General features: G+C 40.3%; 1 protein-coding gene across 1 annotated transcript; it reads left to right on the top strand.

Moving 5' to 3' along the window:
• The first annotated feature begins 6207 nt into the window (after nucleotides 1-6207).
• Nucleotides 6208-10314, top strand: LOC134666720 (uncharacterized). Its single transcript, XM_063523964.1, has 2 exons — nucleotides 6208-7183; nucleotides 10249-10314. Exons 1-2 carry the CDS (start codon nucleotides 6215-6217, stop codon nucleotides 10264-10266), a joined length of 987 nt encoding a protein of 328 aa, XP_063380034.1. The 5' UTR covers nucleotides 6208-6214; the 3' UTR covers nucleotides 10267-10314.
• Nucleotides 10315-15316: the final 5002 nt, after the last annotated feature.

The raw sequence follows: 15316 nt of genomic DNA, 5'->3' as shown, positions 1-15316 counted from the left end.
TTGTACACCTCTTTTTAGAAACTAGAGGATTAAAAAGATCAGGATTTTGACCTCAAAAGGAATCTTTTTGTATGTGTCCATTCCTAATTTATGCTCCCTATCATATTATTTACGAATAGTGTCTATCCGGGTCGCTATATGCGTAGAATAAATACTTTCATAACCCAGTTTCGTAGTTATTTCAGCCCCTCTTGTCCTGGGACTCCTGGTGTAAGTGTATGTACTCCTAACTTTATCAAAAAGGGCGTTCTTTACCAATGAAGGATTGACTATGAAAACGAACAACCAGTCACAAATAAAGTCAATATATTAAAAATATATCCCAAACCCTTATATACAATCCCAATAAAAATCTCGTTAGCGCGATGTAGGAATCGCCGCTCCCGGTACAGCGCCATCTCGCGTGATATTCGGTAAACATGTTTCTATGAAAGGTACTTTACGGAAGTACGAACGCGAACAGTAAGTATGTCCTTTTCTGGGGCTTAAACTGTCTCCATTAACTTAAGCTGTTTAAGCGCGAATAATTAAGTCCAGTGTCCATTAAAAATAAAAATAATAAATAAGTTTTTGGCATTAACCAACAAAGGGTCTATTTATAAATTACGTCATTTCAATTTAGGGGGGGGGGGTCTGGGCATCGGATGACGGTAGCATGAAGTAGGAGGAAATGGGGTCATTTGAAGCATGATTTTTGGATGATTATAGGGGGGGGGGGGGGGTAAAAATCGTCAAAAATCGATGACGTAATTTATGGACAGCCCCTAAGCTACGGAAGCCCACCGATGATGCGCAAAGCTTTCCATTCCTTCTTTTATCAGCGCATTACTGATTATTACTTACATCCTAAAGACAACGGGAGTCCGTTTCGCAAATCAATCCCAAGAATTGAGATCAGTAGGTAATACCTATCTATAGATATTTCCTTTATTTATCTTTCTTCTTAGGCTAGGTCATTTATAATATGAATATAAATTTAAATACAAAAACACATAACAAACAATAAAAAATACATTATTATTTCAAATAAAGGGATGCTGTAATTTGGCGAATAAATACTAGATTATAGATAAGACATTTATTCAAATTCGAGGACATTTAGTACCTACTTAATAAACTAAATTCTGACTAGAATGGTATGGTGGTGGGTGTATATGCTATTATGCTAGTAAGCGAGGCCGAAGGCCGAGCTCCGGGAATGAAGTGCTTCCAAGCGTTCTCCCAAATTAACTGTCTTGATAAGCGAAGCCGGCGGGCCGAGGGCCCGACGGCGAAGCGTCGAGGCGCAGGCCGAAGGCCGAACTCCGTGTAGGGCCGAAGGCCAAAAGCGTCACACGAGAGAGGGAAGTTGGAGCTTAAACACGACCCAATAGTAAAAGTGTCTTGACAAGCTCACGTCGGGCCTACGGCCATATTATTATAATGTATGTATATACATTATTTAGTACATTCCGTTCCGTTTCACTTAGTCTCTGTAATGAAGATCTGTGACGAGTCAGTTGTCATCCGGAAGCTCTCAATGCTCTCGTCATCCCACTTCTTCCCGTAGAAACGTGTATAATACCTCTCTTTCCAACAGATCAGGGCTAAGAATACAAGGAGGGCGGTAGTGACGCATATGAAGGTTGCGGTGCTGATGATGAATGCTTTCGAATCTGGAAAGGAAAGAAAAGCTTTAGTAAATGTATAAGTAACTCTGACAGACTATATATCTATGTCCTGGGACAGAGGCGTAGCTAGAGGATATGGCGCCCGGGGCAGGCACCAAATTTGCGCCCCCCCCCCCGTAAACTAAATGAACTACAAAAGGGTTACTTTTTCGTTCTATTCTTATAAAAGTTTACTTTTAATTCAGACAAATACAGTGTATTGTATATGTGTTTTTTTAGTACATCGGTGGGTAACATGTTACGACCCACCTGATGGTAAGCGGTCACCGCATCATATGGACGTCTACACTCCAAAAGTGTTACATGCGCGTTGCCGACCATTTTAAAACTTATGCACTTCTTTTTTGGAGATCTCCATACTGTAGCCTCTCGAGAAAAGGGAACTTATTCAACTTATTGTGGAATGAGCTCCCTTTTTTCGACAAATTTCCTCCCGCCCGCTGTGAAAGAAATTCCTCTTAAACCGCACAGTGCGCGACAGCGCGACCATTTAGGTTCTAGGGTGTGAGGATAAACACTCTGCCTATCCTAATACGGCGAGCGGTGCAGTGATGGCAACCGTTGACAACAAGGCAGCATATCAAACAATTCTTCAGACAACAGCTCATTGTACTTACCTACGAGCGGTAGAGAACCGTTGCCAGGGAGGTTTTGGAATTATAATGACCAACTTTTACTATCGGACCAACCCCTCAGTCGCGAAAAAAAAATTTGACTGGTCCATACATTTTGGTTGGTCCATTTTCTATGGGAGGGTAAACTTTTTTTTTTGCGATTTCGGGGTTAGTCCCTTAGTAAAAGTTGCTCAGTATAATCCCAAAACCTCCCTGGCAACGGTAATATAGTTATTTTTAACCAGCCTGTATAAGAATCCCCAGTACCTACTGTCGTCCGATAGACAACATGTCACAGATATGCAGCAGCAGCTATTGGAGTAGGTTCCGTCTACTACGGCTCATATGCGCCTGCCGAACAAAGGGCTAGCGATCCATTTGCATAGGTAGTCTCTAGGCCAGTCCATAAGATGGTAACTTCCCGACAGGAGACCCCTGAGGGAAAAGACGCGCTAACACGGAACACAACTCTGAAGCACTCGGCCCGCTCGCCTTATAAAATGAGAGCATAGCAACTCCCACTGAATATCCCTCTGCTTGATAGAAGTTTCTGGCATAGAGTATTCGCACTGCGGGATGGTGGGCGGTAGGGCGCTACCGTCGTCTTTCAAGGTCGAATTCGAGGCAAAAAAGAGTACCTAAAAGATCGGCTTTCTCTTTTGAGCTGTGGGCCAGAATACCATCCGCATTTCACACTTCACAGTGGTGGTAAATACGACTGACAAAAGTTTTCCTGCTGTGCGTTTGGCATGGCGGAGAGGTAGTCTTTTGCCCATTTTGGCGCCCCCCCTTAGACGGCGCCCGGGGCACGTGCCCCCTCCAACCCCCCCCCCCCCTAGTTACGCCACTGTCCTGGGAACAAATGCCTCAGGCTAATTTAGGCTAGATTTATGATTTATTTATTTTGTTATTTAATCTCTGTCAAATGTTAAATACATTGTCTGTCAAGCCATTTCCGTCAGTAGAAAAAAGACGAAAAAAGCGGCAAATTTAAAAGATGTAGGTATTCTAACCAAACCAGAGAATAAACAATACCAGAGAATAAAAAGTAGGTACCAGGTACAGTTAAGGTTCACTCTCTAACAAAACGCATCTATTACGACAGATACTTATGACTTATGACCGCAATGTGGCGCAAGCGCGTACTGGCGTCCGTTCTGTAGCGGTGCGCGGCAACTACTGAACTACTATTGCTAGACTAGACACCAAAATTGGTGTGAGCTGCATGTACTTGTAGCTTCTGTGTCATCAAGCACGCTCAACTGTATGTAGTCGGTATAAGCCCGGTTCTCAAGCTCCAGCCAGCCCGTACAAGCGTACAAGCCCATGTGCCTTCGTCAGTTAAATCTGTATACTGCAGTGTGATGCTGCAGTCATACAGCGAGGATAGGTACTCTAACCTAACACAAACCTCACCTATAATTGTAGCTTCTGTGTCATCAAGCACGCTCAACTGTATGTAGTCGGTATAAGCCCGGTTCTCAAGCTCCAGCCAGCCCGTACAAGCGTACAAGCCCATGTGCCTTCGTCAGTTAAATCTGTATACTGCAGTGTGATGCTGCAGTCATACAGCGAGGATAGGTACTCTAACCTAACACAAACCTCACCTATAATTGTAGCTTCTGTGTCATCAAGCACGCTCAACTGTATGTAGTCGGTATAAGCCCTGTTCTCAAGCTCCAGCCAGCCCGTACAAGCCCATGTGCCTTCGTCAGTTAAATCTGTATGCTGCAGTGTGATGCTGCAGTCATACAGCGAGGATAGGTACTCTAAACTAACACAAACCTCACCTAAACTTGTAGCTTCTGTCGCATCAAGCACGCTCAACTGTGTGTAGTCGGTATACGCCCGGTTCTCAAGCTCCAGCCAGCCCGTACAAGCCCATGTGCCTTCGTCAGTTAAATCTGTATGCTGCAGTGTGATGCTGCAGTCATACAGCGAGGATAGGTACTCTAACCTAACACAAACCTCACCTATACTTGTAGCTTCTGTGTCATCAAGCACGCTCAACTGTATGTAGTCGGTATACGCCCGGTTCTCAAGCTCCAGCCAGCCCGTACAAGCCCATGTGCCTTCGTCAGTTAAATCTGTATACTGCAGTGTGATGCTGCAGTCATACAGCGAGGATAGGTACTCTAACCTAACACAAACCTCACCTATACTTGTAGCTTCTGTGTCATCAAGCACGCTCAACTGTATGTAGTCGGTATACGCCCGGTTCTCAAGCTCCAGCCAGCCCGTACAAGCCCATGTGCCTTCGTCAGTTAAATCTGTATACTGCAGTGTGATGCTGCAGTCATACAGCGAGGATAGGTACTCTAAACTAACACAAACCTCACCTATACTTGTACCTTCTGTGTCATCAAGCACGCTCAACTGTATGTAGTCGGTATAAGCCCGGTTCTCAAGCTCCAGCCAGCCCGTACAAGCGTACAAGCCCATGTGCCTTCGTCAGTTAAATCTGTATACTGCAGTGTGATGCTGCAGTCATACAGCGAGGATAGGTACTCTAAACTAACACAAACATCACCTAAACTTGTAGCTTCTGTGTCATCAAGCACGCTCAACTGTATGTAGTCGGTATACGCCCGGTTCTCAAGCTCCAGCCAGCCCGTACAAGCCCATATGCCTTCGTCAGTTAAATCTGTATACTGCAGTGTGATGCTACAGTCACCGCGGTGGACGCTCAGTTTTAGAGGGAAGAAGTACTTATTGAAGGCGAGGCTGGAAATAATATAAATTTACTTATTACATGTTTAATATTTCGGATGAGATTTACTCTGAATTTTGATAGATTTTACCAATAAATAATTAAATAGAATTACTCTTTACTAGTTTTAATATAGAGGTCTATCCACATATTATGTCACAGCAACTGTGGCTTCATGCCAAGATTGCCAAGTGCTGTGAAGTTTAACTACCTACATATCCAAATAAGAATAATGAAATAATATCTTTTTCGAGCAACTTTGATCTGGTGTGATGAAATTGTGCAACATGGGGCGTACCTAAGTTGGACATTGCAAACGAGAGTAAGTTATATCGCGACGGCTTGCCGGAGCGATTTATAGACTCGAGTTTGCAATATTATTACGCCCCGAGTTACACATAATGTTTTTCATCACACTCGCGATACAAAAATTAAATAGAAAGACAAAAAACTGTTAATTATTATCATCTAGGGAGAACGCTTTTTCTATAACTCCCGCTAAACCTGCGTGCAATTCCACATTTACTGAGCGAGTGTGATGAAAAATCATTAAATCACCCCGCCCCATACTATACAAAATAGGGACTTACTTTTCCTCAGTAATTTTGTCATCCAAATGAATCCTTCGCTGGTCTGGCGAAGTAAAGTAACACGCATTCAGCGGCACCATTCCCTCCGAACTGACGCATGACAACGTCACCCTATCTCCCTTCTTCACCCCAACCTCTTTGTCTAGCGCGGCGATTTTGTGAGCTACCCTCACTTCGACTGTTTTTGTGATTTCTTTATCAGGTGCCATTGGGGTCCATAGATGACAGGTCCAGAGGCCTATTTCTGTGGTAGTGGCGATGGTAGAGAATTTGCAGGATGGCGTGCCTGGCACCACGTCGACAAATCTGAAATGGTTAAATCAGAAATTAGGCCTGTCATATCGAACATTATACAGGGTGGAAAGATAAGTCGGGCCCTGTCAGTATATGTGGGTAGATTGAAATGTAGGGTAGGTTGATCGGCATGCAACAAAAATAATAAATCAGTCTATAATCAGCTCAGGTGGTTTCATTGTACGTTTCCCAATACTTTACATGGCGCAGCCGGAAAAAAGACTTATTTATCATTGTAAAATAATAAAAAAGTGTGAAACTCTGTGCGGACAGTAATGTGTGTCGTTATTAATAAATAGGTATTTATCGTGAGAGTGAGAATTGTTTATCGCCACTATGGAGTCAGTGCTGCATCCGCCATTACCGTTCAAATTCGAGAACAATTTAGTGAACGTTACATCGGGAAATTTATGCAAAGAATGGGAGAAATGGAAAAAGGCCTTTCTAATTTATTACGAAGCTTGTGAAATAGCGAAAAAACCACAGAAGGTCCAGATTAACATTTTGCTGCATGTAATAGGTGATAAGTGCCGCGAGGTATATGACCAGTTTACCGAAGAATCAAAAACAGTAGATGAGTTGTTAAAGAAGTTTGACGGATTTTTCGAACCCAAAAAGAACCTCGCCGTAGAAAGGCATAAATTCTTCACACGGAACCAGCAGGAGTTTGAATCGATTGAACAGTATGTCTTTGAATTAAATGTGATGGCAGCAAAGTGTGACTTTAAAGATCTGTGCAGTGACCTTGTGAGGGATCGGTTAATATGTGGTATTCAGGAAACAACCTTGCGGGAACGACTTCTACGAGAAAGTGACTTGACGCTGCAAAAAGCTATAGAAATATGTAGGCTAGCCGAAATATCCCGTGCTCAAGCTGGTCATATTAAGCAGGAGAATGTGGAACATCATGTGCATGAAATTAAAAATAAGCAAACAATCGCGACAGAATGTCAAGGTCAACCGAGTTGTTGTTATAGACAAGAACGTGAGGAGACAGAGGATAAGGCGGTAAATGCGGTCAGCGCTAACGGGCGCGGGCGCCGCCGTGGATCGTGGCGAGGCGGGCGCCCCGGACAGGCACATCACGCAGCTCCCGGGCACGACAACCAGCCAGCGGCGCGCGGCAGGTGGCAGCGGTCGTCACAACCCAAGAGGACTGGCGGCCATAGCTGTTCAAGATGTGGGTCTACACATAGAAGATTTCAGTGTCCGGCATATGGTCAGCTGTGTGACAGGTGCCATGGACGCAATCACTACTCGAGAATGTGTCGCGTGTACGAAATAAGAGGGGAATCCACCGATGAGGTAAATAATAAACATAATTATGATGATGAATGGTCTGTCACTTTATCCATTAATAATAAGAATATAACGTTTGAACTGGACACGGGAGCTGAGGTAAATGTTTTGCCAGAGAGGTACTTAAAATTATTAGGAATAGATAGGCAGTCCCTTAGTACAACCGGGGTAAAAATATATGGTTATTCACGAGACTTGATACCAATTGCGGGTAAATGTAATCTAAAAGTGATGCATAAAACTAATCCTTACATTTTGGAGTTTATTATAGCAGATGTTCCGTCGAGTCCAATAATTGGTAGATTTTCTTGTAGAGAAATGTGCTTAGTACGAAGGGTCCATGAGCTGTCTGTAGGTAGGTCAAATAATGCCAAGTCTGTATTAGATGAGTACTCCGACGTTTTTGAAGGTATGGGTTGTCTACCGGGAGAATACAAAATACAATTACAAGACCATGCCCAACCGGTAATTCATGCCCCTAGGAAATTACCAATTGTGTTAGTAGAACAGGTTAAAAATAAATTAAGAGAAATGCAGGATCAAGGCATCATCGCAAAAGTTGAAGGACCCACCGACTGGGTAAATAGCATGACTGTTGTCAAAAAACCCAACGGAGACCTGCGAATATGCCTTGACCCGAAGGATTTAAATAAAGTAATTAAACGAGAGCATTTTAAATTGCCTACTCTAGATGAAATCACTTCAAGTCTAGCGGGGGCAAAGTACTTTAGCACTCTTGATGCTAAGCAGGGTTTTTGGCAAGTTAAGTTAAACCAAGCTAGTAGTGACCTTTGCACCTTCAATTCCCCCTTTGGTAGGTACAAATTCCTACGCATGCCGTATGGAATTTCCTCCGCGTCTGAAATCTTCCATAGAAAATTATATGAACATTTTGACGACATAGAAGGAGTAAAATTATTCATAGATGATCTATTGATTTATGCCGATACTAAAGAATTACATGATATTAGACTAAGGAAAGTGTTACAAAGATGCAGGGAGATAAATATAAAACTAAACAAAGAAAAGTGCAAGATAGGCTTATCGGAGATAAAATACTTGGGTCATAAGATTACGCAACACGGGGTGAGTCCCGATGACTCACGCACTAGTGCTATAATGAACATGCCTACTCCTTCAAGTGTCAAAGACTTGGAGAGATTTCTTGGATTAATTACATATGTAGGCAACTTTATACCTAACCTCTCTGAAAAAACTCATATATTACGCGAGTTATTAAAGAAAGACGTACACTGGCACTGGGAATCGCGGCACGATAGTTGTTTTAATTCTTTAAAAAAATGCTTGTGTAGTCCTCCAGTGCTGCAATATTATGATGTTAAAAAACCGGTGACGATTTCAGTAGACGCGAGTAAAAATGGATTAGGTGGATGCTTACTTCAAAATGGTTTACCTGTTTGTTATGTATCTAAATCTCTGACAAAAACAGAACAAGCCTATGCACAGATCGAAAAGGAATTATACGCCTGTGTTTTCGCTTGTGAAAGGTTTTATACATACATATATGGTAAAAATGATGTTACGATCGAAACTGATCACAAACCACTAGTCAGCATAATTAAAAAACCGTTAGTTAATACTCCTGCTCGATTACAAAGGATGCTGCTAAGATTACAGCCGTACACATTCAATTTAGTATACAAGCCTGGTAGATACTTATATATAGCTGACGCGTTATCTCGTGCGGTGCAAGTAGGCGCGGGAGTCGATGAAAACACACGGGCGAGCGACCTCGACGTGCGCGCGCAAGTTTGCGCGATTTCGGCAAGCAACCCTCTCACTGATACACACTTCTTACAAATACAAAAATGCACGCAAGATGACACTGAATTAAAAGAGCTGACTAAAATTATAAAAAGAGGATGGCCAGATCAGAAAAAAGATGTTAGTGATATATTAAAACCCTACTATGCATATCAAAACGAATTATCAGTTGCTTATGGCATTGTTTGGAGGGGAGATCGTGTTGTCATACCTAAATGCATGCGATCAGAAATGATTAAACGCGCACATAGTAGCCACTTAGGGATAGAAAAATGTAAACTGAGAGCGCGCGAGATTATGTTTTGGCCCCATATGAACTCACAGCTGCAAGATTACCTTTCACATTGTCAAGCTTGTTTGACATTTAGAAAACAAAACGTCAAGCAAACTTTAATGCAACATGAACCTCCAAAAAGAGCTTGGTTAAAATTAGGTATAGATATATTTCATTTTAATGGGAAATCTTATCTAATAGTAATTGACTACTATAGTAAATTTGTAGAAGTAGTCAAGGTCAAATCCCTTTGTTCTAGGGAGGTAATTAAAAAGTTAAAAGAAATATTTAGGCGTCAAGGCATACCGGAAGTGATAGTTTCAGATAATGGGCCTGAATTTGCTTCATCTGAATTTAAAAGTTTTTCTAAAGAGTGGTTCTTCCAACATGTGACCTCCTCCCCCCACTACCCCCAGTCTAATGGTCAGGTCGAGCGAGCAGTCCAAATCATAAAAAAGATGTTAAAGAAAACCACATTCAATAAATCAGATTTTAACATAGCTTTTTTAGAATATTTAAATACTCCACTTGACAATGATTTACCTTCACCCGCTGAACTCTTGAATAACAGGAAACTGCGTAGTTTTTTACCATGCTCTCCAACATTACTAGCTCCCAAAATCCCGCGAAATGTCGAATTTTATCTAAAATCGCGTCAAAGTAAACAAAAGCGTTATTACGATAAAGGAGCCAAGCACCTGCGAGAACTCCAAGTAGGCGAAAAGGTTAAGGTAAGAATAAACAATGAATGGCAAAACGGAACTGTGCATAGTACTGTAGGACCACGGTCATATCTTATAAAGATGACGTCTGGTAGAATTCTAAGACGTAACCGCCGACAGCTGATCGATGACTCACCACAGCGCTCAGACCAACCTGCAGTATGTTTTAATTATGACGATATAAATATCACTACGCCCTGTGCGCCGCAGCCTCCCATCAGCTCCCGGGGTCCAAGTCCAAACCAAGAACAAATAAATAATACTAATTATTATGTTACTCGCTTTGGCAGGATGGTGAGACCTCCTGATCGGTGGACCTACCCTGTACCTGAACCTCGTCGCAATTAGATTAAGTATTACCTACTCAGAGGTAAACAATTAAATTGTGTTCGCATGATAAACATAAAATTCTAGTGATGTACTTTACTTATAATTAAATTAGAAAGCAGTCTGATTACTTAAAATTTGAATGTGATAAAAATGTATTAATAATAAAATAATAATAATATTTAAGTAGCGAATGTTAGAATGAATTAAAATGTAGATGGATACCTACACTTGTATGTGTAAGTTTATATCTCATCTTGTAAAATATAAATATATATATATATATTAATATACAAGTTACAATATACATCTATGTACCTATATATATAATCAATTTAATTAAGGAATCATTTAACTAAAGGAAAGAGAATGTATGAATAACGAAAATAGAAATAAAACACCTATGTAATTTCCATGTCCTAAAGTAACGTCAAGCATGTCCTAGGTAATAAATAAATTGTTATTTTTTTTTGTTTTCTTTCAAAGGGGAGTTGTCAGTATATGTGGGTAGATTGAAATGTAGGGTAGGTTGATCGGCATGCAACAAAAATAATAAATCAGTCTATAATCAGCTCAGGTGGTTTCATTGTACGTTTCCCAATACTTTACAGGCCCTGGAGGGAAACTACCTTAAATCCTTAAGCTGGCTCATTTTACTTAAAGGAGACATTCCTTTATTTTTAAAAAGAAACAAAACTGCATTCAAAGGTTTTCTAAAACTCGCTTGCCTCGCCCGGGAGGCCTATTCTGCTTTTGTCACCCATTCTACATTCGTCCCAATCGTCGGTGGCTTTCAATGTAGAATGAGTGACGAAAGCAGAATAGGACTAATTTAAGAACTTGACGAAAAACGAATGGGACGACCCAAGACGATACCTGTTAACTATATAATATATAAGTTAACATCTCCTGTTCCACGCTTTACGGCATAAATATAGAGAAACAAAGTTGTAAAGAATCAAATTTCCTACAATTTTTGTCCGCACGGTATTACTGTAAAATCAAAAATGGCCGAGTTATTAAAGAAAAACCGTTTTTCGAATATACACAGGAGCCTGATTCAGTCTACTTTTTGAATTTACACTCCCAGTGACCCCCCGAGGGACCTACGAAAAAAAAATGCAAGAACTGATTATTCATGGGTAGGGTCGGTTTTTTGGATATAATGACTGGACTAACTTGTAGAGAATCAAATTTCCTACAATTTTTGTCCTCACGGTTTTACTGTAAAATCAAAAATGGCCAAGTTATTCAAGAAAAACCGTTTTTTTGGAAAAAAAAAACCATTTTTAGAATTTCAGGAGCCTGATTCAGTCTACTTTTTGAATTTACACTCCCAGTGTCCCCCCCCTCCCCGAGGGACCTACGAAAAAAAAAATCGAAGAACTAATTATTCACGGGTCAAAATCTATAATGACTGTACTAATATTTTAATATGTTGTTAGGGCCATTACTAGGCACCTACTATAAGTAGGAACCTAGTCCCATATATCCAAGATTACAGCTTCGAAAGACTTGTGCTAACTTTGCACCACTCCAAAAACCGCGAAAATTTGGCACACCGTGTCATATTGTTTTAGGGTTCCGTACCCAAAGGGTTAAAGCGGGACCCTATTACTAATACTTCACTGTCCGTCTGTCTGTCACCAGGCTGTATCTCATGAGCCGTGATAGCTAGGCAGTTGAAATTTTCACAGATGATGTATTTCTATTGCCGCTATAACAACAAATACTAGAAAGTACGGAATCCTCGCTGGGCGAGTCCATATCGCACTTCTCCGGTTTTTTTTCTAAAGATCTCAATAATTTCTCTTCAACTTACAAGACTTTAGTTCCATTAGGGTGCGTAAACCCACACCGTATTAGAGGCACATCTTTTTCGCAAACCACATCTATTCTCTCTCCAGCTTTAGCGAGGATATTAAGATCGGCTCCCGCGTATTTTATGCGTCTATAACCTGGAAAGAAATTATAGAAAATAGTCATAAAAGATTGAGTTTTTAAGGACAAAAGATCGTAAGTTCGAGCCTTGCCCGAAGCAGAGATTTAGGGCCAGGGCTATAACCACGGAAATCGATCGGCATTTTTCTCTGTCACTCTAATTACGCCTTCATTGGAGTAAAAGAGAAAGATCCCCGCAATTCGCAAATTTCACCAATCACATTTGACAGACTGATCGACGTCAGCCGGCGCGCCCCGGCGCTTTACTATGAAACTTTCCATACATAAAAATATTGCGAACTCTTTAACGATACGAACAGTTTGGTGCAACCGACCCTTAGTTTGATTGATAAAAAATAGATCTTACCCAATATTGCAGGTGTCACAAAACTCATAAAACATAAATAAATAAAACAATTAAATGCCATAATAGTGTATTATTTTAATTAAAACACGTAAAAAATAATTAATTTCCAATTATTTAATTTAATGTAAACTATTTTAATGTCTTCTCGAGCGTACGAATTAATAGCGAATGACGTAAATATAATATTGCCACCTCCCACAAACTTTTAAGATTAGAAAAATACAACAACAGATTGCGTTACTGCTTCTCACGATAACATTGATAACTTGAATATAACTTATCATGCTTTGCAAGATGCTTTCTAGGGTTCCGAAGGGTGACAAATGGAATCCTATAATAAAACCTGGATCAGTCATTGAACGACCTGACTTAGATTAAAGGACTTACATTAGGTAATTGATCATGTAATCTTTTCATCTACCTCAACTGGCATAAGAAATCATTTAAGGGCATGGTATAATAATATACTCCGCCTGGTACTCTCTTCCCGTCTTTTCGTGGTCACGTGACTGACACAAGCCTACGTCATCATGCGACAGCGCTATATGATAATATGCGATAGCGCTATATATAGCTGCCATGTTATTGTGACGTAGGCTTGTGTCACTCTGGGAAGAGAAGACCATGTTTTATTAGACCATGATTTTAGGGTATATTTTGTTTACTTTATTTAAACACCTAAAGATACAGTGTTAAGGTACAGTTCAAATATTCTCAGCTCAGGTCATTATCATTATAATAACCAATGATCGTAACTTTTACAGCATATTTTGGTGCAGCGGAGTGGTGTTAACGGAATCGGTATAAACAATTTCAACCCTAATGATTAATTAGCGTTAATTACGTTAATATTAATCTTAATTTACCATTTCAGTTGGAATTATCTATACCAATTCCGTTAACACCACACCGCTGCACCAAAAATGCTGTAAAAGTTACAATGGCTGTTAATAGCATCCAAGTCAAGGCATAACAGCTCGGCCACGACATCGTTCGACTTGCGACGACGGGAGCGATAACCATAGGTTGGAGCGTGACATAACGATCGGACCTTTCGCTCCAATAACCTATGATTATCGCTCCCGCCGTCGCAAGTCGCCGCCGTAAGTCGGAGCCGTAAAATTGTAGATGGTAGGTACGGAACCTTTGTGGTGCGAGTCCATCTCGCACTTTGCCAAACTTGTTATCAATTGCGTCATAGATATGTCCAGAGATCAATAAAAATAGGAAGTTGGAGTAAACACGCCTCCAACTTTTAGCAAATATTTTTCTCAGCCTACGATAGGGACGTAGTAAATTAAATACGTATCGTATCTACACCCGGCCCGAATTACTAATATTGCATTATGTACATATATATTCAATTACACAAACGGGTCTACCGCGAAAGGGATAAAATATAATTTGACTAAATCTTTATTTAAACGTGCAATTCTTGTAAGTATATTTATATATATGTACTTACAATTTATATATTTAATAAAAATTCTTAGTTTTAATTTTAATATACTTCACTTAATAATAAGTATTTGGCTTAGATCCCCACGTTACAGGCTAAGCCTATAGTCCGTTTTTTTTAGCATTAGAAAGAACTTCGCAGAAGTAAGCTTGTGGTTCCAAATCCGGCACTTTTAGCGGTAATAATTTGAAGTAAATTATATGTATTGACCATGCTACATTAGATAATTCAATAATTATTAACAATTAAAGAGCCTGATAAAAACTGCACGCTTGCTTCTGTGGAGTTCTTTCTAATGCTAAAAAAACGAACTATAGCGTGGGGATCACTGTACTTCACCTATGTAACATTCAAGCTATGAAATAAATAATGTAAATGTGATGTCTACCCCAAACTTTTCCATACACTTTTCGTCGGGTAGATGCACAAATCTCTGTTTTGACATTTTGCTGGGACAATCAGTCAGACGCGACCACGACCAGTGAAACCTGTGTCGAAACGTCGGTAAATAAAGGTAATTGAATATAATTCGCGTTAGACCCATCTCTCTTCCTAGTCGAATCCTCATGTCTGAGGGTCGTGACCACCATAAATCGCTCTGTGCTGTAGTGCTCTCCATCCTGGCCGATTCATTGCCTTCCTTAAGGAACCCGTCTATAATGTGAGTTAATATGTATGAAATAAATATGTTTGAATTTTGAATTTGAATATTTCGGGGATCGGGAAATAAACCATGCAGTAATGTATAAGTAGTACCTAGATAGCATTTTAGAATAAAACAAATCTTAATGAAATTCATTTTCTATTTAATCACTTATAATAATTTGGTAGTGCATAATCATTAAATAACATTTTTGACTTTGATTCAAAGCAAATTAACCATTCTTCATTAAATGCGTTACAGTACACTCGTGCGTATGTATTATTTAATTAAATAAATTGAGGAGCTTAAGGTTCCGTCACACAGGCGCGTTTTCCGGGCGGGCGTGAGCGTTTTATATGTAAAAGCGGCGCGCCCCGCTCATGCGCCGCCCGCAAAACGCGCCTGTATAACGGAGCCTTGAGGTTATGTTTTTATATCCCAGATACTACCTAAACTGACTGATCAATTTATCCTAGCCTCCCAAGGCACAGCCACAAATACAAAATGCAAAATTTACCACAGAAATTTTAACCTACAATGTAGGAAATAGAGTTAATTTTGCGTTGGTCAAAAACTGAACGAAACAAAGCAAAAGCAACTCTGTTCCAATCGAATACGATT

This window comes from Cydia fagiglandana, chromosome 8, assembly GCF_963556715.1.
Source record: "Cydia fagiglandana chromosome 8, ilCydFagi1.1, whole genome shotgun sequence".
Taxonomy (NCBI): Eukaryota; Metazoa; Arthropoda; class Insecta; order Lepidoptera; family Tortricidae; genus Cydia; species Cydia fagiglandana.
Note: the sequence above shows the minus strand (reverse complement) of the source record. Positions and strands in the feature narration are given on the sequence as shown.